This window comes from Ahaetulla prasina, chromosome 2 (genome assembly GCF_028640845.1).
Source record: "Ahaetulla prasina isolate Xishuangbanna chromosome 2, ASM2864084v1, whole genome shotgun sequence".
In the NCBI taxonomy this organism is placed as follows: domain Eukaryota; kingdom Metazoa; phylum Chordata; class Lepidosauria; order Squamata; family Colubridae; genus Ahaetulla; species Ahaetulla prasina.
In genome coordinates, this window is record NC_080540.1 from 95756450 (window position 1) to 95779147 (window position 22698).

The 22698-nt window shown below is 38.4% G+C and overlaps 2 protein-coding genes across 4 annotated transcripts in view; one reads left to right on the forward strand and one right to left on the reverse strand.

Annotated features, from left to right (window-relative positions):
- SEC24A (SEC24 homolog A, COPII coat complex component) overlaps positions 1 to 15948 on the reverse strand; it is a 41781-nt gene extending 25833 nt beyond the window's left edge. For 2 of the 3 annotated variants that reach the window (XM_058167374.1, XM_058167372.1), the window contains exons 1-4: positions 15609 to 15948; positions 7667 to 8155; positions 5672 to 5800; positions 2938 to 3015 (exon numbers count right to left, since the gene is read on the reverse strand). In XM_058167374.1, the coding sequence (XP_058023357.1) occupies positions 2938 to 3015; positions 5672 to 5800; positions 7667 to 8155; positions 15609 to 15933 (1021 nt within the window). In that variant the 5' untranslated portion in view covers positions 15934 to 15948. The remainder of the gene's footprint in view (positions 1 to 2937; positions 3016 to 5671; positions 5801 to 7666; positions 8156 to 15608) is intronic. The other variant, XM_058167373.1, reaches the window with a different exon arrangement.
- A 5773-nt stretch (positions 15949 to 21721) lies between these two features.
- Positions 21722 to 22698, forward strand: part of SAR1B (secretion associated Ras related GTPase 1B) — a 28875-nt gene continuing 27898 nt past the window's right edge. The window contains exon 1 of the mRNA XM_058168528.1: positions 21722 to 21985. The gene's annotated coding sequence lies outside the window, so the exon portion shown is untranslated. The remainder of the gene's footprint in view (positions 21986 to 22698) is intronic.

Consider the following 22698-nt stretch of genomic DNA (forward strand, 5'->3'; position numbering starts at 1 on the left):
AACTAATATCATTCAAACGAGAACCACAACATCTAATTTTAGTTCCCCCTCTCCCGCCCCTGGCAGGAGTATTGCTAACTTAAAATATCATAGTCAATTGGCTGCCTGAATAAAGCTCCAGCTTAAAATCTCCAAAGATCTGCTTTGGAGATCCTAAGCATGCTGTCTTCACACTAATAAATACACTTATGTCACCATATTCTCTTTTTGTTTTCATTAAACACTGTGCCTTTTCCAGTCACAGCTGGGTTTAAGTTAAGAATGGAATTCTCACGTTTGAACAAAAATCTAATTATTATACTGTAATATTTATTTATAGGTCTGACATGTGGCACCAATCCAGAAGAACTCTGAATGGCTTATACTGCTCTCTTTCAGTAAAAAAAAAAAGATAAAAAAGAAAAGTCAAAAACAAAGCAAAAAAATGAGCAACTGCAGCTGAAATTTCAAAATGTTTCGTATCTGAGGAACATCATGGTTGTTTAATATAGTTAAGCAAAAGAGCTACATATTCCTTATACCGTTTACTTCGATCAGAACATGCACTCACCAATATTAAAGTTATATTGGTATGCAAACAGCACCGGACAGTCTTATTTGTTTAACATCTGTTCTCAAATACAGTAGTTTGAGGACAGTCTACCTGCGCTATTTGCAGTGCCATCACTGGTGACTATCACATCAGAGTTAGCTAAAAGTAGTGTTCCGGTGAAGACTAGGTATAGTATTCATAACTTTAAAAAGAAATTCTGTTACACAGAAACAGGAATAGCACATTGTAACAAAAACGAGATTACAACAAGAAGCAGGTGTTGAAAAAAAAATGATTTTATTCAATTAACTTTCTTTTTCATATGATTAAGAACAGATACTTGAATAACATTCCCAACATTAATTAGGACTGGGAACTCCAATGCTAAGTAAGACACAAGATCATGTGATTGCACTGACTTATGATAACAATTCCAGCAGTCCCAAATGCCATTGAATCCTGTCTTGTTGCAGCATTCCATGGTCACTTCACCATTTGTGATCTCCTATTAACTTTCCCGTTGACTTTGCTTGTCAGAAGCCAGCAGTGAAGGTTGCAAACGATGATCATATGACCACAGGCCACTATGTTGTAATTACAAGCCAGCTGCCAAGCAACCAAGCTACAATCACATGATCATGATGTCTAATAAAACGTACTATTACACTATCTGGAGGACCACATCAAAAACTGCTAATGGAAATTTGGAAACAATATCATGAAGAAATTGATGGAACTATCAGGGCCAAACACTATTTCCAGTTATTTCTCTTGGCAATATTCTCAATACCAGCTAGGTGGATCCTTAACTTGGGATTTCAGATACAAGATACTTTTTTTTTTGCTATGACTTCACCTGTATTTTATGGTCAAAGTTCAATGTTTTTGAAGTAATCCAGCCAATGCTCAAATCTGCAGATTCGCTAGCTTCATCTTTTGCACATGGATTAGCTTTCTTTTGTACATTGTTCTGGAAAGTGTTGGCATTGTTTTTAATCTAGGAATGCTGGTAATATATTTTCAAAGTTTCATAAGAATTCTAAGTTGAATCACAGAGTGCTCAAGCATGTAGTTCACCAGTAGGCAGAAAAATGGTGGTTAGAAATAGACAAAATAAATTTTAACCCCACATTAAAAATAAACTTCTTAGGTAACTTGGACTTAGGGTGACTACTGCATATGTTGAGGAAGACGACAGCAAACTGGATCTGATATTCACAAAGAGAAACAACTATGTCCTACAGTGTGATACAAGCTTGAACCTGGAGCCAGAAAGTGGAAAATAAATAAAAACAGCAGCTAATACAACTGCAAAATCACACGAATCCAAATTTCCATACCAGCAGTAGCATTTCATCAACACTATGGAACTTTGGACCTTTTTGGACCTGATGTTTTGAACATTGAAACCGAGGAAAAATGTATATAAAACCATGCAGTGTGAATGCTTTATAGTCTCAAATCCACAATAAACAAGACTGGTTTGCGCTGCTTCTTTGTTCCAAATAACAGACCTTCAAACATTGTTACAGAAGATCAGCAAGGAGACAGTTTGCCGCCACTTTGTATAAATACAAATGGATTGCAAAAGTTGTTATAAAAGGCATGTCATGTTGTCCAAGATTGTTGGAAGAACCAATTCAAAGAAAACATGACTTATTTTCACTTTTCCCACATTAGTTCTTCAGCCCCTCAATCAGGTGCTGAAAGTATCACTTGAGCATGCTGAAAATTTCCTAACTCTTAACAATGAATACAGCCATTCGTTAGAAAAAATATCAAGCACAAAAGATTGGAGAATTTAAGTACACTTTATTGCCCTGAAACACAATATTAACCAGCCAGCCTGTGAACCAGTAGATCATTCTTGCAACCAAAGACCGTGAGGGTTGTGGTAGTGGATGAATTAGATAAAGTTCATAAAACTTTAATAATTGTCTCATTTAGTAACAGAAATTTGGGGCTCAATCGTGGATGTAAGATGAAGGCTACCTGTAATGTCTTTCACTGAGTTCTTGTCAGATCATGAAACTGCTTTTCAGGAGATAATTCAAAAATAGCATGCTATCTAAGATCCAATTAAAATTAAACCCTTTTTTCCCCAAATCTACAGTTGCTAAGTGGCTTCCTCCTGAATCAAATGTTACTGGCCATTTCTGTTCTGTTCTGTTCTGTAATTAAGGCAAAACTGATTTTGATAGACTTTTAAGTCACAGAGTTATACATAATTTATAAATATATGTTCAATTTTCAATTCCAGAAAATACATTTCCTCTGTACCAAAATAGCTCATATTTCTGTTGTGTGGCTGTTTTGAAACAGTATATGGGCAGGCACAATAGAAACAATTAATTCCCCATTTAATTTACTTTTGAGCAATGGAAATGGAAGAAAAACTATCTTACCCAGGAAACCACCTCCTTCTATTGCATCATAATTGTTTGGAACTGATAGTCCATCATTAGCAGGACATGTAATATCACCTATTAACAAAATAATCTGTTAGAAATACGTAACACTGATCATAAATGATATCATAATGTAGATTGTAAATCATAATTTATGGCTTAGCATTATATGTAAATAGGGCCATTATGACTGATTCAATATACTATAAAATAAAATAAATCATGGCTGAGTAGAATATATGAACCCAGTCCTTGCTTATGAAGTTAAAAAAACATGGTCCATAAAAATGTATGCTTATGCTACTGTGTTTCCCCAAAAAATAAGACCTTGTCTTCATATATATATATCTATATCTATATATCTGTCTGTCTGTCTGTCTTGGCATTTTCGGGTCTTTTCACGTGTAAGGTTGAGAGTATCTTGGTGACGTTTCGACGAGGTCTCACTCATCATCTTCAGGCTGGTGTCTTCGGCTTCGTGCTTCTCGAGCAAAGTTCGTGCTTCTCGAGCAAAGAGTGGTCTGAGCTGCCGTCTCTCTATAAATACTGGTGGGGAGGTGGGGAGTGCTGCTGTGAGCGGGTTGGTTGGCTGTGTGGTTGCATCTTGATTGGTAGATGGAGTGGGTGTTTGCAGATTGCTTGGCTGTTTTGTAGCATCCTGTGTGGGTGTGGTCCTGGTCTTTTGTTCCTGAGCTTTGGTGTTGTGGCCTTTGAAGTTCTGTGATGTGATGTCTTGAGCAGATGGCTGTGATGCAGCATCCCGGGCCCTGGTTTGGCTCTGAGTCCGAGGTCCTGTCATGTGTTCCTGGTGTGTGTCAGCCTGCTTTGTGTGGGGATCGGAGGGGGGCACAGCAGCCAGTGGTGTCAGCATGGTCTGGCTTCTGGATGGTGGTTGTGTTTCGTCTGTGGGATGGGTTTGGGTTTGAATCTGGTGAGGATGATTCGTGGTGGCGTTGTGTGTTGTCCTGGGTCTGGGGTCAATTTTTGTGGCTGGGACTCGTTTGTTGACCAAGGCTGGTTTCCAGATGTCTGGTAGGCGGGAGGTGTCATCCCATTTGTTCATATTGTGGGGGTGTTTCTCCATTTCAATGGCTTCCATAATTATTCTCTTGTTATAGTGTTCAGTTTTGGAGATTAATTTGGTTTCTTCAAAATCAATTTCATGTCCTATGGTTTTAAAGTGCTGGAAGAGGGAGAAGGTTTTTTCTTCTTTTCTGACTGAGTTTTTGTGTTCTGCAATGCATGCATTTATTCTCCTATTATATTTAATAGATTAAATATTAAAATTTAATATTTGCATTTATTCTCCTATTTATTCTCCTCCTTTGTTCGAGAAGTATGAAGCCAAAGACACCAGCCTGAAGATGATGAGTGAGACCTCGTCGAAACATCGCCAAGATACTCTCAACCTTACACAGAAAAAGACTCGAAAATGCCAAAATCTACATAACTATCCCCATGAAAACCTACGAAAACAAATATATATATATAAAAATAAAAAAATAATATTATATATAGATCTTTGGTTATTCGGGTTTTCTCCCGCGTAAAATTGGAAGTCTTGGCGACGTTTCGACGAAGTCTCATTCATCATCTTCAGGCTTCAGCTTTGTGCTTCTGGGAGCTGAAGCCTGAAGATGACAGATGAGACTTCGTCGAAACGTCGCCAAGACACTTCCAATTTTACGCGGGAGAAAACCCGAATAACCAAAGACCTACATACAAACACCCGCGAAAACCTCAGAAAACATATATATATATATATAAACACACACACACACACACACACAATGGTGGGTTTCAAATTTTTTTACTACTGGTTCTGTGGGTGTGGCTTGGTGGGTGTTGCAGGGGAAGGATACTGTAAAATCTCCATTCCCATCCCACTCCAGGGGAAGGATACTGCAAAATCCCCATTTCCTCCCAAATAGCTGGGACTTGGTAGGCAGAGAATAGATGGAAGCCGGTCAGAATTTTTACTACCGGTTCTCTGAACTACTCAAAATTTCCACTACCGGTTCTCCAGAACTGGTCAAAACCTGCTGAAACCCATGTCTCATACATACATCCATACACACACACACGTACATATACACCAAAAAAGGCATCAGTTCTTATTTTCGGGGGATGTTGTCCACTAACTCACCTCACTTGCATACGTTGCCCCTGGCCTCCTTTTCTCTGTCAGAGGCCTTCAGGAACTTTTTTTGCAGTCGGCAAGGCTTTCCTGAAGGCTTCTGCAGCTGATAAAAAAGGTCCAGATCGATCCGGAGCTCTGTTATTGGCTGCAGAGGACTTCAGGAAAGCCTTGCTGGTTGCAGAAGAAATGGGCTGGCAAGGCAGGTGTTGGGGTATGCGAGGCCTGGTTGCAACTGTCCAAAGGTAAGTAGTAGGGCAACTCCACCCTCCCAGCCCCACCCTAGCTTAATTTTTACCCGTGAGCTGGGCTTATTTTGGGGGTATGGCTTATAATGGGCACATGTGTAAAAATCAAGCTAGGACTTACTTTCGAGGTAGTTCTATTTTCAGGGTAACACAGCATTTATTTCTTTACAGCTTTTAAGAAGTTTCCTTTTCTCCTAAATAAAGTATCACCACTGGAATGCACATGCAATCATATTCATAATTACTCTTTGCATAATTACTCTTGCATAATTCAGCCTACGCAATTCATGTTTCGGCTCCTAACTAGCTGAAAGGAGCTTCCTCTAACAACCACATTAATGCTTACCATCTTGCATACCTGCTGAGTTCTGTACAGCCTGGGATGCAGTGCTTGCTGGAGGAGGAGCTAATGGGGGAGCAGAGGGATGTATATAAGCTGGACTTCCAACAGCAGAAGGTCCTAAAGGAGGTTGAACTGGCAAATAAATTAACAGGTTAGCTGGCAGTGGAACAGTACCTACAAGAACCAGCAGAACTTACACCTAACACAGTTTCTCAATGAATTTATTTTGATAAAGAATCTGTTCATTTCTTAGTTAGCACAATAGCAATAGCACTTCGACTTATATACCGCTTCACATTGCTTTACAGTCCTCTCTAAGTGGTTTACAGAGTCAGCATATTGCCCCCAACAATCTGAGTCCTCATTATACCAACCTCGGAAGGATGAAAGGTTGAGTCAACCTTGAGCCTGGCGAGATTCAAACTGCCAAATTGCAGGCAGCTGGCAGTCAGCAGAAGTAGCCAGCAATGCTGCATTCTAATACTGCACCATAGGGGGCCCTTTACGACCTATGGACTTCCAGAATTCCTGAGCCAGCCAATGTGTTCAAGTCCACAGATCGTAAAGGGGCCATAGCTGCCCATCCCTTCTTACAGTTTTAGTGCTACGTATAAATCAAATCATTATTGCAGATTTGGAGAAAAAAAACTACAGTAATTTAAGTTTAATGTTATACATAAGCAAAATCACAGATCTTACCCAATGCAATTATCCCATGAGAAGTTGCTGACAAAGACCAAACATATAACTATAGAATCATACAGTGTGTTTCTACAGCTAGAGATGGATTACTGGATTTCCAATTCCAATTAAATACTGCAATATAGTGACTCACATACAGTTGTTCTATGCAAATATATGTTCTATATAAATATATCATATTGTTTTATAGACAGAGACAAGTAGTACAGAACATTCAACAAGAACTGAGTTCAGCAACACAGGCCAGTATATTCTATCCCTACAGCAGGGATAGAATTTTCTCTGCATCTATCCTTTTTCTAATCACCACATCAGCACTACTTATCTGTGGCAAGACTATCAATAGAGGTAGTCCTCGACTTATAACAGTCCATTTACTGACTGTTCAACGTTAAAACGGCACCGAAAAGTGTGACTTATTACCATTTTTCACAGTTATGACCTTGGCAGCTTCCCCATGATCATGTGATCAAAATTCAGGCAACCAATTCATATTTATGACTGTTGCTGTGATGTGATCACCTTTTGTGACCTTGACAAGCAAAGTCAATGGGGAAACCGGATTCACTTAACAACCGGGTAACTAACTTATCAGCTGCAGTGATTCACTTAACAACTGTGGCAAGAAAGGTCGTAAAATGGGGCAAAACTTAACAACAGAAATTTCAGGCTCAGTTGTGGTCATAAGTAGAGGACTAACTGTACTTGCAAGTTCATATTACAGCTTATCTTTACAATATATTCTACCATGCCACACAGTTCTACTATAAATTTTTAGCTCCTAGAACTATCAGAGAGTTGAAAATTCATTAAACAAAAAATCAGCTGCCTGCTAATGACTCATATTAAACAGCAAGAAAATTTATTATTGCTAATGAAATACAACATTATTGCTATAATTAGAGTATGAAATCTTATTCGTTTAGCCTACAGGACTGAGGAATCTGCAACCCTCCAGATATAATATTCTTTATCTTTGGCTATGCTGAATGATGCTACTGTAACCGAATTACAACTTGCAGTACTGTCAGCCAGAGTAGTATTTGAAAGTGGCTAAACTGATTTTCCAACTCTGACATGAAAGGGGAATCCCTCTGACACAAATTTGTGGAATCTTAGAAGTTATAGAGGAGGAGGAGACTAAGGGAATCCCATTATTTTAGTACAAGCCCATTTATACAATCCTTGGTTTCACGTTCATAAGCATATCATGAATACCTGGGATGAAAAATACCTAGGATTTTTCTCTACATGTGATATAATGATATAGTCTGAGAATTGCTTCCTTTTTCTTACCTTGCCTTGTATAGGTGTTTTGAACTGGAGGACCTCCAGCAGAAGAAACATAATGATAGTTTGTGGGCAAATTTGTATTCCCTGACGGTAATGGTGAAGTTACTGTGTGAGCAAAATGATTTGGTTGAGATACTAGATTAGGTTGAGTCAAAGGATTCTGCACATATTGCCAGTTTGAATTAGCTGAGAGATTAGTTCCAGAATAAAAACTACCATCAGAAGTTGACATAGCAGTTGAGTTCTGCAACAAAGAAGGCATTTGGGCAACAGGACTTGGCTGTGATGCTGTCAGAGAAGATCCCACTGGGGTTCTATTAAGAGTCTGACCAGAAGGTGTATTCCAAGATGTACCATGGCTATATTGTCCGGAGGTGGCATGCAGAGGATTCTTTGTTGCAATTTGCGGAGTATACATATTTGGGATCAAAGAGTTATGTCCCTGTCCATCTGATAAGTGTGATGAATTCATCAATGAGCCTGGCACAGGACCTAGAGGAAGACATTTTCAATTAATAAATGAGAAACATTTTTGTTGAGAAACCTTAGGTTATTTCAGTAGTTAAAATAAAGCTAATAAGGCCAGCCACTAACTTTATTTGGCTTTACAACCTGTCAAATTACTCAGAAATCCCACAGCTTTATTACTATCTGTAATTCCATAATAAATATCTCTTTAGCAATGGCTTAAAAAAATCTCATAGGGAAATGCTCGAGAAGTAAAAAAAAAATTCCAAATGAAATATAGCTACCCATGAGCACCATCAACCTTAGCATTACAGTAAATTATATAATTTTTAAAAGCATGCATTTTTGTCAACAGGATAACCATTACCTGAAAATAGAGAACAATTATCTGCACATAATAGGGAAAGCTGGCAGCATGATGGTATTACAAGACCTCAGGGAAGGGACTGACAGAAAAAAATACATCAGGCACCTTCTTTGCCATGCCCAACTTTCAACAGCATGTGCTGTTATTTCTCACAGGGTTTCTATATTTTATCAAAAGAATATCAAAAAAGTGGTTGTTTAACTTTGTCCATGAAAAGTAAGAAAAAGTAATCTCTTCCTCCAAAAGAAGATTCGGGAAAATAAATATTAATGTGGAAGGTGAGACTAACAGGATGGGAATTTTTTCCAACGTAAGGGGGAAAAGAAACCCCTCCCACATCTTTCCTTATTTGTCACAAGTTATACAAACTCAAACAGGATCAAGTCCATTTATTTCAATCCTATGTATTTTTAATGTTCTATACTTGAACGTAAACATTTAAAAGACTATCTTTAGCTTGATCTCTTTTTCTGTCCTAACACTTTTACATTTTTCAATCTGATTTTAAATCCAAGTCATTTCAAAAGCTGCTCTGGATCCCCAATTTAAGTCTGATTAAAAATTATTCAACTAATCAAATCATGTGCATGTCTTCAATGCTATATAATTGGCCAAACAAGTTATATAGCAAGCTCTGGATGATAGCCAGATAAAATTAATATGCTCCTGCAAAAGAAGCAGGACTGAGGGAAGGAACATTATTCTCCATAGCTCTTGTAAATGGAGATCAGATCATGTTTTGCTCCTTTAAACTTTATCTCTCTTCCGCTGTATGAAAAACTACGTATTAGGTATTTCTTCAAATTTTCTGCAACTTGAAACAAGAGTTTCAAACTGATGTCTCCCCACCTCACATTCAGGGACAACAGGAAGTAGGCAAACATCTTGTATGGCAGCTTCAAGTAGGCCACGTATACAGGCAGCTGCACTTTTAGCTTCACACTGAGACATCGTCAACCACATCAAACAGTAGCAGTGACCGTGGAAGCAGGTCCGGTCCCTGCCTGCAATTTACATCAATCTAAGGCTAAGGGTGCAGCTGTGTCTTGGTCTACTCCCTGTAGATGCAGATGCTTTTCACCCTATTGTTAGGAGGGGTCGCAACGAACAGTGGGCCGAGCAGGCTCTAGCAGTATTGGACTTGTGCTCTCATTTTCCCAAGATGCCTCAGGGAAAGACCTTGCAGAGGGAGGCAATGGTAGGATCTGTAAGTCAACTGCAGGGCAACAGCTGGGTCCAGCTGTGGTAGAACAGAGGGATCCCATCTTCCCCACCTAGACATTTAGTGCTTTCCCACTACAACTTGTCCTGCCCTCATATTCTCCATACAAGAGCCACTCAGTACACACCTAGCTCCAATATCAATAACTGCAACTGTCACTGCATAGCAAACATGGTAGCCAAAGTGAAATGATGAATAAGGATGGATAAAAATGATGGATGAAATTTAAATTAACAAGTCAAGTTTCAAATGAGATTGTACAAGTTTTTTTAAAAATTAACACAAACACAAAATGACGAACATAACTTCTTATAATACACTATTCTTTCTAATATACAGTATTTATTTATTAATTTTATTTTATTTATTAATTAAATTTCTAGACCGCCCTTCTCCCGAAGGACTCAGGGCGGTGTACAGCCTTATTAAAATACATAGATAGACAATAAATTTAAAATAATTTTAAAATGAAATATTTAACCGGCCAATTTAACTAAAAATAGCAAAACCAATTAAAATCAGTACAAAATTTAAAATTTAAAATTTAAAAAACTAAAAAATCTAATCCAGTCCTGCGCACCTGAATAAGTGTGTTTTAAGTTCACGACGGAAGGTTCTAAGGTCCGAGAGTTGGCGAAGTCCTGGGGGGAGCTCGTTCCAGAGGGCGGGAGCCCCCGCAGAGAAGGCCCTTCCCCTGGGTGTCGCCAGACGACACTGCCTAGCTGACAGCACCCTGAGGAGTCCCTCTCTGTGAGAGCGCACGGGTCGGTGAGAGGTATTCGGTAGCAGAAGGCGGTCCCATAAATAGCCCGGCCCTATGCCATGGAGCGCTTTAAAGGTGATCACCAACACCTTGAAGCGCACCCGGAAGGCCACAGGTAGCCAGTGCAGTCTGCGCAGGATAGGTGTCACCCGGGAGCCACGAGGGGCTCCTTCTATCACCGCGCAGCCGCATTCTGGACTAACTGCAGTCCAGTAGAAGTAAGACATGTTAATAGGCTTGTTAACTAGACTTTTCAATAAAAGTGCAATGACTAAGAAGGTTAATGAATAGCGAATATGAGATGAGAGTATAATTTGTACAATAAAGAATCTATGCAAAGAATGGAGGAAAGAATACAAAATGAAGCAATAAGAGAACAGAGGAAACTACTGCAGTTCCAAGGATTTGAGGACTAAGTTCCTTATCCAAAGCTATATTTAATAAAAATTAATATATCAGCAGACAATTAATCCTACCACCTTTGGGAAAGTTTTAATATAGTTTCTCAACTTTAGGAAAGACAGACAAATCATTTTATTGAAATCTGAATTTTCTGAATAAGTACACATTTTCTAAAATTGAACCTACCTTTCTCAGAATTCTTAAGACCGTTCATTCAAAGTGATATTAAAGAACATACGGATACAGTTAGTCTTTGACTTACAACAGTCCATTTATTGACAGTTCAAAATTACAACAGCACATGTGACTTATGACCATTTTTCAGTTATGACCTTCGCAGCATCCCCAGGATCATGTGATCAAAATTCAGATGGTTGGCAGCTGGTTCATACTTATGACTGTTGCTATGTCCCAAGTCATGTGATCACCTTTTATGACCTTCTGACAAGCAAAGTCAGTGGAGAAGCCAGATTCACTTAGCAACCGGGTTAGTAACTTATCAACTGAAGTGATTCAATTAACAACTATGGCAACAGAGGTCGTAAAATGAGATAAAACTCACTTAACAAATGTTTCACTTAGTAACATATATTTTGGGCTCAATTGCGGTCATAAATCGAGGACTATCTTTCAACAGTTCATTTAGTGACTGTTTAAAGTTACAAAGACATTGAAAAAAGTGAGTTATGACCATTTTTCACATTTACGGCCATTGCAGCATCCTCATGGTCACATGATCAAAATTTGGATGTTTGGCAACTGACTCATAGTCATGATGCCTGCAATGTCCCAGGGTCATCTGATCCCCTCTTGTTACCTTCTGACAAGCAAAGTCAATGGGGAAGTGAGATTCACTTAACAGCTGTGTTACTAACTCAACAACTCCAGTGATTCACTTAACAACTGTGGCAAGAAAACTCATAAAATGAGGCAAAAATCATTTAACAAATGTCTCACTTAGCAACATAAATTTTTGCCTCAATTGTGGTCCTAGTTTGACCACCACCTGTAGTTTTGTTAAGAAATACTAGTGAATAAGCTGATTTAAAGTAATTAAATACAATGTTCCTGACTATGAATTTATATCACAAGGTAATCAAACTCATCTCTATAAAAGCCGTTAGAATTAAATCAGCCAAAATAAGAACCTATAGATACATACAGTATGGACAGGTTTAAATTCAATAGGACCTATAAGAAAAATAACTAATATAAATAGATTTAAAACATAAGGAGGCATATCTAACTGAAATTGCCTTGAAATCACAAAGTAGGTGGCACCATAGCAAAATTTCTAGTTTTTCAGAACTGTGGCAAATCACAATGACAAATGCCTTTTGTGGAGGAATGGATAATTCAAACATCAGATTCTAAAATGTGCTATGGCTGTGTATCTAAATACAGCATCAAATTATATAACAAGTCTAGAGGACATCTCCTTTGGGGGAAGTGTAAAAGCTTAAATGTTCCCATCATTCCATATGACAATTCTCACAGAATTTTCAGGATCAAAACCCATTTCTCTACATAGAAAATGGCTAATAATTGCAAGGCAGCGTGAACATAAATTTTCCTATTACTTTAGAAACAAATTAGAATTTTAATTATATTTCTTTGTAACACTTTAGTTTTCCAAAGCACTATTCAGCATCAATGCAAATAAAATTAAGACTTGAAATTTTCTCTGATGCTCAGAAAATCAGATTGGAATTTCTGCTATATACAATGCCTAATTCCATTTCTCTTCCTTTTTACATAGGATATCAGGTCTTACTTTCAGTTTTATAGAGTTACAGAAATGTGATTCCTTTAAATAATATTAGTGAAATCCAGTCTTCAAACAGTCAATGAACACTGCCACTACTGAATTGGAAAAGCAGAAAGGTAATGGAATAACAGGCTTGAAACATTGGTGGAGAATGATAGTTTACTATTTTATCTAGCATAAGACAAACATGTTTTCTGTTTAGGTTTGTCCTGATTGCAAAAACAAGTGGAATATATAATTCCTTAATTCAAAATTATACATTTTTACTAAAAGACTATTCTTATATCAACTGGTCACCTACTATCCTCTGTATATATACTGTTCTATTTAAAACTGCAGCTTACTCAGAATTACTGCCTTTATTGCCACAGAAGCTGCACAAGATTTTGGGTAACCACAAACCACATTCAGAATTCTGTGCAAGAGACAAATGAGTCTTGCAATATTTTATAAGCTAAAAATACATATATTTAATTAATTAAAATAGATCTTCCAATGTTTTAAATCATCATACATCCATATAAAGAAACTAAAATATAAGATCTATACAAATTTAAAATTGTTTCAATTAAAGAAAGATAATACACTATACAGGTAATCTTTGACTTAGAACCATTTGTTTAGTCACCTCAAAGTTACAACGGCACTGAAAAAAGTGACTTATGAACATTTTTCATACTTACAACCATTGCAGCATCCCTGCTGTCACATATTCGGACACCTATTTATGATGATTGCACTGTCCCGAGATCATGTGATCACCTTTTGACCAACAAAGTCAATGGAGAAGCCAGATTCACTTAACTGTGTTACTAATTTAACTGCAGTGATTCATTCATTCAACAAGAAGAAAGGTTGTAAAATGGGGCAAAACTCACTTAACCGTCTTGCTTAGCAAGATACATTTTGGGTTCAATTGTGATTGTAAGTCAAGGACTACCTGGGTCTTCTGAGGCTTTTTCATTTGAAGCAGAGAGAGAATATGATAGAATATAAAATTAGGCATGGTATGGAAAATACGGATGGAGCAAGTTTTTTCTTTCAACATTGGGATTCAGAATTACTTATTTGTTGAAATTAAATATGTTAAGAGTTCAGGATTGTTAAAATGAAGTTTATTTTACATAATGCGTAGTTAAAATGGGATTCACTGCTTCCTTTAGCCAAATGTATAGCTAATAGTTCTGATAACGGGTAGTATACCTAAACATCAGCTAGAATTATAAGTCTTGGAGTACCTGTGCCGTGATTTGCATCAAGACCAAATATATTGATTAAAAATCACACACCATGCCTTTATGTCCATCTTGATTGATTTGCAAGATATCAAGTATCTACAGGCCAAATGCTACTCTTCCTAAATCAGTTTGCAATACACTAAACAATACCACTGGCTTGCATTCTTTCTACATCTCCATTTGTTGCCCACCAGCTCCAGCACAAAATCCTGTTGCAATAAACAATCATGTCATTTCCAGCTAACTTTGGGTCACAGTCACTTCATAATTCAGGATGCCCATATTGATTTAGAATTCTACACTTCACATGTAAATAGGAAACTCACATAACGTAACCTATGATCATTAACTCCAATTTGGTGTAGTAAAGGGAAAAGGACAAAGTTCTGTATTACAGAAACATAACTTATGGAACCACATAAGTTCTGTAAGTTATGTTTCTGAATCTTTTCAGAAACGAAATTTGTACAACTCCTGTAAGTACTAATACAACTTGATTATCTTCCCAGACCTACAATCTTAAAAAAATAGAATACTAATTACTGTCAACATCCAACTATGAAACTATACAGTGAAACACAGCTAAAGATTAACTATTGCTCTATTTTTACCAGAAGAACACACAGGTACGCACACAAATGAGGCACAGTTTACACAGTTCCTCAACCAGCCTCATTTGACAGCTTTGAAGGAGCAGGAGAAATTGAGCAACTAGTCAGCTGAGAGATTTTCTGATTATACCAGCATAATGAAAATCCTTAAACCAGGAGGATTTGAATTATGCACCGCATTCTTTACACCCACAGATGTCAGAAAGCAAGCAGCATCCCATTCTGTATGCAATTCTCTTCACAACAGTGCTTTCTTTCTTTCTCTTTCTTTTTTTATAACTGTAGGGTATTTTTTTTTTTTTTTGCCAAAGAATGCTCAGCTGGGAATCCAAGTCTCAAAAGGCTAATTGACCAATTAATTGTACAGAACACCAAACATTTGGGGACTTCCATGTCATTGTAAACCATCCCGTTTTTCTAAAGACATACTCTCTTCTCACACAGCGTCAATAGGTTGCAAGCCACAAAACCTGAACTATGATAATCTGTTAGCTCACCGGGTACTGCCATATATATGAGAGAGAGGTTCATCTGGGTAGCAGAGTATATATATATATATACATATATATATTCTGCTACCCAGATGAATCTAGTTCTCCCTCTGGGAGCCGCTTCCCGTGTCTTCGTGTTAAATTCTGGGAAATAGTCTCAAGCGGCAGGCGTTCCATCGTTACGAGAGAGCATCGCTAGGGAGAGTGATACAGGGAGCGCTCATCGCTGTCTCGCCCCCCAAGAAAATGCTCCAGAGCTGCTACGAGTGCGGATGCCGCTGCTACGCTGCTAGTCCTTTCTCCCAGGACCTCAGTGCCTTCCAAGCACAGAAGGGAAGCCAAGGGCTCCGGATTGGAAACCAGGGGGGCTTTTTTGCCTAGCAAAACAGGGTCGTCTGCTAGAAGTGCCATTCTGCTCCGCGAGGGGCGACAACCGAAGGGGGTCGGCATACGGCCGCCACGTACGCGGATCCTCCGTGCTCCCGGCCCCCTTGCCCTGCCCTGCCCTGCCCCTCCGCGGCGTGACACCTGACTGCCCTGCCGAAAAGGAACCAGAGACACCCAAGATTCAAGCCCCCTAACGTGACCCGGGGTGCGGCGGCCGGCTTCACTCACCATTGCTGTACGGCTGCTGGGGTGGCGGCGGCTGGCCGGCTCTAGTAAGGCTATTAAACGCGGGCCTTCCCGGCTGGGCCATAGCGGCAAGCAAGAGGATCGCTTGGCGGGCGTCTTTGAGTCTTGCTCCGGCGCCAAGCCCAGGAGGGGAGGCCCTGCTCTTCACACCGGAAGAAAGTAAACGAAGGCCGCACAGGCGCACTCGGTACACGTGGCACTTCCGGAACGGCGGAGCCCGCAGCCGTAGGCGGGGCTTAGGGCTGAAAAAACGGCGGCCTTGGAGGCGCGGTAGAGATTTAAAGGGATAGCGCTCTAGGGACGTCATCGCGGTCGGGTTTTGCTTTAAAAGCGTTGAGTTGACAGGCGGGATTCAGTGACATCTAGGCTCACCCTGCTCAGAAGTCCCAATTTTAAAGAAAAAAACCGATCCATAGCTTGTCGGAATGATTAATGGGTAAATTAAGGGGCGTGCATAAGAGCACCAGCGTGCCTACCGTTCCTGTCCTAATGTTCCCTTTGGTTGTATTCAATTTGTGTGGTTATTTCATGCTTATACTTATATATATTGTTGTGTTTGACAAAATAAATAAATAAAAATAAAAAATCAATAAGTCGTCTAGGATTCGGAGAGTGAGTTTTCTTCAATCCTGGGAAATCAGCTCACCCAAAGTTTGAGATTTAGTATGGTGTGTAAAGTCGGGTCAAAAATGCATAAAGATATACGGTAATGTAATATGTAAGCAAACATGGACAGTTTATAGTTGCAAATTTATAAAAGGAACAGGACAATTTTCTAAAGTAAAATCACACTGGCTCCTGATAGTTTCCTATGCATGCCCCTTTTTTTCTTTGGCAACACTACAAAGAGCTTGCTACACTGCATCATCTGAAGTGATTTTTCAGCTTTCCAGTGTAGCTTATGTTGCAGCTGTGATATTTCATAGACTTCTACCACCTAAGCAGAGTTGATGTGGCTCAGTTTTTTGACATCAGCAGTGGGATCTGCAGAATCTTGCACTATGTTGCAATACAAGTTCCACCTCTTATCTACCTACAGAAAGGGAAGGCTTATTTCACAATAGAACACTGCTTTCAACTTTCTTCCCTTCTCTTGCTCCCATGGCACCCACTACAGTTCAGGCAGGTTTAGTTTGGTGACAACTTCTATAACATGCATTTTAAAAGATAAAAGAAGGGTATTTTTAAAATTCTGCAAAAGTTTGATATTTTTAATCCAAACAGCAAGATGGTTTTTTTTAAATGACAGCTTAACTGATGAAAAAAATAATATTGGAAAATTACAAAGGGAAAAATCAAAGCAGACTTCTCAGCTGAGTACTTTGCAAAAATTCAACTTTTATATGATTTGCTGAACTGATTTCTCATAAATACTGTGTTCCAGAGCTCTGTTGTTGCATTAAATTCCACCCAGATAACAGGATGCTTTAGAAGAAGAAAAAAACCTTTATCTTCACATTCTGGCCACACTCCACAGTTAGATTATCTTAAACTTATTGAAGTTAATAAGTTATGATTTAAAAGGAATAGTGTGTCAAATAAATATTCTAAATGAAACAGATAATGTCTTGAAATGACAAACAAGTCTCTGGATTGCAGTGGGATAGAAATGTGTGTTTTACATGAATACACAGATGGAATATCTTGGAAAAAACAAACAACAATATCTACAGATTTGTATTTTGGAAAGTGGAGTGAGATACGTCACTACTACTACAATGTCCATTGTGTATAAATTTGCTTATCCTGAGAGCAGGGTGGGGCAGAGGTAACTAAAAAGTATGATAATTGCATGACTACACCATCCCTAGAAACACCATTAGATTCCCACCAATCATGTGCCAGTAAATGAAAAGTTTCATTGATAAGTGTCACATATTCTCCAAGTATCAATATAGCCCCATTTGCTTTTTGGGTTCTGGGAGAAGAAGCCCTTCTTGAGAGAGACAAGACCTCCACTACACTAAAAGCACAAAGTTTGTAGCAATAGGCATAGAGATGCCTATATAGAGATGCATATCTCCATTTGGCAAATTTAACAACCTGACAGACAGCATCTCAGTCACTGTTGGTACTTAATACTATTGATGGATCTCCTATTGATCCACACAGAGAGAGTGTTGAATGGATTCTATTCCTTTGGAAGATGCATGATACAAGATGACAGATGCCTATCAGCCTAGTTATGGTCTCTATTGTGTTATTGTATGGTGTGGAATAATGAGACAGGCTAAAGGCATCAGGCTAAAAATGAGGAAGCAGTGAGAACTGGTCTCACCCTAAGCACAACGCCAGCTGGGTGTCTTCAGGCCAGTCATTCTGCCCTAGGAAGGAGGCAATGTAAACCACTTCTGAAAAAATAAAAAAAACTGTAGTGGTTAGTAAAATACTGACTCAAAGGCAAAAAAAAAAAGCATGCTGTTACATCATAACCTATGCTTTTTTGTGGTGACAACACAATGTGGCCACAATGTTTTGTGGTTTTTTTCTTGACCTTTTCTATTCTTTTGATTCCAATAGGAAAGACTTTAACTTTCAATGAAAGTTAAGATCCACTAGAGGTTTCCTCAGTTCTAGGATGATTCTTTAGTCTCCCAGCCAGCAGAATTCAATTTCAGAATTTTATCTTACAATTTGAATCATACAAGACACTAAGCTCTACTAAATTTAACAGATACTTTTGAATATGTACATATATATACTATAGCTATATAACATAAACAACTATGGTAAACCCAAAAGTAAGAAATACATCCAAGAACTCTAGGTCTTGATGAGTCTGGTGCTTAAAAGTTAATTAGATTCAAGGCATTGATTAATCCATGATCTCTTAATTCATTCTCTATCTCCACACACACACGCAAACCACATCATTCTAAAAAAGACCAAATGGAGTAAAGTTTGAATGCAATGCGTTAGTCACAGGTCAATATCACAGCATACTAATTAAAGTGACTGAAGAGGTATATTTCCCTTTTCAACAAATTTACCATGAAAAGAAATAATAGAAAAAGAATTATAATCTTACAAGTGAAAGATGATGTTAAGTAGATGTAACTATATTTTCATAAGTGAAAGAGAGTATTTGTGTAACAAATGTTTAAAACATCAAACAAACTTTGAGACTTTACAGTGCTTTACAGCCTTCTCCAAGTGGTTTATAAAGTCAGCATATTTCCCCCAACAATCTGGGTCCTCATTTTAACCACCTCAGAAGGATGGAAGGCTGAGTCAACCTTGAGCCTGGTGGGATTTGAACTGCCAAATTGCAGACAGCCAGCAGTCAGCAGAAATAGCCTGCAGTACTGACTCTATAAGCAATAACTAGCTACTAACTAAATAATGTGGATCTATATTTTTCCATTGGGTGTTTAACACATCTTTTAATGTATCCTCAGTTAATCAAAGATTTTTCCATCTAAAAACTAAATGATTTTGTAAGATAAATGCAAGCATTTCAGAACTAGTTTCAGGTCCTTGACAGACTTCATCCAATTTTAAGGTTGCCGATACTCCATAAAATGTAGACATTGTAACTACTATACATCTTTTTATGTAGTAAGAAAACACTTTTTACTAGTAACTGTTTCCTGATGTGCCAGTGAAGGCTACTTTTGCAGCTTTGCAAACCCTTATTAATTTGTTTTTTGTTTATTTGTTTGTTTTGCAATTACTTTGCAAATACACAAATATTGAGGATGATTATCAATTTTCCCTTGCTATTTGGGGATAATTTGTTAAGTGTTTTTATATTTTTCAATATATTGATCCAGAGGCATCCATACCTGAGCAATATATATTTTAGTTTTAATCCTAAAATTAAAGTGACTGTAAAGGTTGTTGAGCAAGATACATCTGCTCTTATAAATATATTATTTAATAGGCTTTGAGAACTGGTCAATATTAGATTTTAAAAATCTGCTGAAGTGCTTTTAAAAAAACAACTAAGACTGCAATTCATATAAATATTTACTTAGAAATAGATCCCACTGAATATAAACATATATAGGATTCCCAGCTGAAAAAATTCAGAGTGAGGACCAACTGAAATTTATTTGGAATAACAATATTACAACTCTACCAAATGTATTATGAAATTAGTCACATTAATCACAATAAGGAGTTGAATTAAATGTTCCGGAAGGCCCATTTTCAATCCTTTAATTCTGCAATTTCTGTAATTATCTTAAATTATACATTTTATAAGGTATAAACTAGCTTTCTGTGATGTTCTAATACTAAGGAAAGAGAAATTGAAAATTACAATTAGTAAATCATATCTTAATATGGATTTATTGCTGTTTCATGGTTAGAAAACCAATGCAAGATTTAGAATTGCATAAATAAATTACATTTTGTGATTTCCAATGTTACATAAATTGGACTTTAATACTGTATACAAGTAGTGCTCAACTTACAACAATTTGTTTGGTAATCATTTGAAGTTACAATGGTACTGAAAAAAGTGACTTATAACTGTTTTTCATACTTGATTGTTGCAGCATCCCCATGGGTCACATGATCAAAATTTGGCTGCTTGACAACTGACTCATATTTATGATGGTTTCAGTGTCATGGGATCATGTGATCAGCTTTTGTGACTTTCTGACAAGCAGGTCAATGGAGAAAGCCAGAATAATTTAACAATCCTGTCACTAATTTAACAATTGAAGTGATTCACACTGCAGGCAAGAAATGTAAGATGGGGCAAACAAAAAATCTCACTTAGCAACAGAAATGTTGGGCTCAGTTGTGGTTGTAAATCAAGGACTACCTGTACTGTAATCTTACATTTGTAAATTGGTCACAGTATCCTTTATTTTGTCTCTAAACAACTTTCATAGGAATGTTTACCACTGCAACAGAAATTCTGATATACATACTAGATGAAATTGATCTTGCTCCGCAATTCTTTTCTGAACCCAATTGTTATTTTAAAAGCATTTGGTAAATTTATTTGCAGTGTGATACATTTCCTTCTAGATTTTTAAACTTCTGTTTGGGATTAAGTATTAGACCTAATATTAGCTCAATTTCCTCAAAACTGGTTGAATAGCATGCCTGCTAAGCACATCTATAATGGTGACAGAGCTGACTTCAATTATCTTAGTTGTTTTGCTGAGAATTCAGGTTCTACATGTCAGACTTTTATCCAGACGACAATGAACTTGGGACATAAGATTCCACATAAGATGTATCTTTTCTTTTATGTACACTGAGAGCATATGCACCAAGACAAATTCCTTGTGCGTCCAATCACACTTGGCCAATAAAAAATTCTATTCTATTCTATTCTATTCTATTCTATTCTATTCTATTCTATTCTATTCTATTCTCTTCTATTCTATGAGCATGGCAAGATACAGTTGGTAAAAGCTTTACAGAGGGAGATGTAAACTTGAAATAAGGAAGAATTTCCTGGCTAAGAGACCTATTAGCAGGTGGGATAGCCAACTTCCTTGCGTTGTAGGGGCTCTATGATTGCAGGTTTTCAACTAAAGCTTGGAGAGATATTTATCTGGAATAGTCAGAAGATTCCTACCCTGGGTAGAAGGTTGGATTAGAAGACTTCTATAAATCTTATAGTGCAATCTACCTCAAAGAGTGCTTGTTATGGGGAAAGAAACAGGAGATGGACGTGCAACGTCTGGTATAATAATACACTTTTAAGGTGCTACAATACATAGGTATTTTTGCTGCAAGCGATTTACTCTTCCCCATATAGATATTTAGACACTTCCATATTAAACATTTATTAAGCAATTGTGATCTACCTCTTCCCTATTTCATTTTTGATGCTTACAGAACGGTAAAGGAAGAATAAGAGATAGGCAGATGTTCATTGATAGGGGTGTATCTTCTCTGTTTTACTACGATAGGTTACCTGCAGAACTCTCCCTATTTCGTTCCTAAAATCTACTTATCTTAAGCCTTCCAAGGGCCATGGCAATGAGCCCGCCTTAAATAGTCTGAATTTCCAGATGGGCTTCCTGAAACTCTGCTGACAGGTTGGGTTGCGAGACAAACTGGTGCGTCCAGTCCTTTCCATTTCAGCGTGAAAGGCTGTAATGCCGCCCTGAGTCTTCGGAGAAGGGCGGGATATAAATGTAAATAAAAAAAAAAAAGCCCCGGAGGCTGACCTACGGGAATCCACCATGAAAGGGAGGGGGAAGATCCCGATCTGCCGCGCGTGCCAGATCGCAAGAGAGCCGGGTGACCGGTTCGCCCACACGGCCCGGAAGGAAGGAAGGAGCCGTGGAGGGGCGGAGCGGAGGAAAAGCAGAGGAGTGGGGAGGCCTCCAGGCTGCTGTGTCGGTAGCTGTGGATGAAGGGGACGAATCTCAGGCTCTGCACACAGGGTGAGTGGCTCTTCTCGGCTTGGCAGGAAACGGTTGGCATCGGGCTGGGTGTGGGGGGGCTTCTGGATTTCCTCCCTTTCTCGTGATCCCCATGATCTCGATCCTTCTAATCTGCCTTTCTGTTCTATTATCCTCTCCCCCCCCCCGTCGCCGCCCCAGTCTCCCTTTGACTTTCACGCATTCCTCGTCTTTCAAGGCTTCCTCTTGGCCTCTGCCTTTACTTGTGTCTCTTGTTTTCTTAGATTTGGTTGCCCCTTCGCCCGCCCCCCCGGCCCCGGCCGCGTTCCTTGTATTTCACATTAGCCGAATTTTCCCACGTTGATTCCATAACTCTCTCCCCCGCCGCCGCCGCATTACTTTATTTTGTGTGTACAAGTCTGCGTGTGTGTGATCGAAGTGGGATACTGTGTGGCCCCATTAATATTCGCTTTGTTTATAACCTTCCCTAAGCAAATGAGCACCCTATTATAGGAAGGTAGCCAGAGATATAAGAGTTGTCACAGAATGAGTCAGTACAAAAAGAGATCAAAGGTGAAACTAGGTTGGAGATTTGACCTGTGTGCTGGCACAAATCCACCTCTCATTACCAGTCACTATTATAGTACAGATTATGTGCTAAATGCTTGTCAGTTTCTGCCCAGTTTCTAGTTCATTTTACAAGCAGCCAGTTGAGGTAGGCAACAATAATGCCCATTTAGAGGCAAAACTTCAAA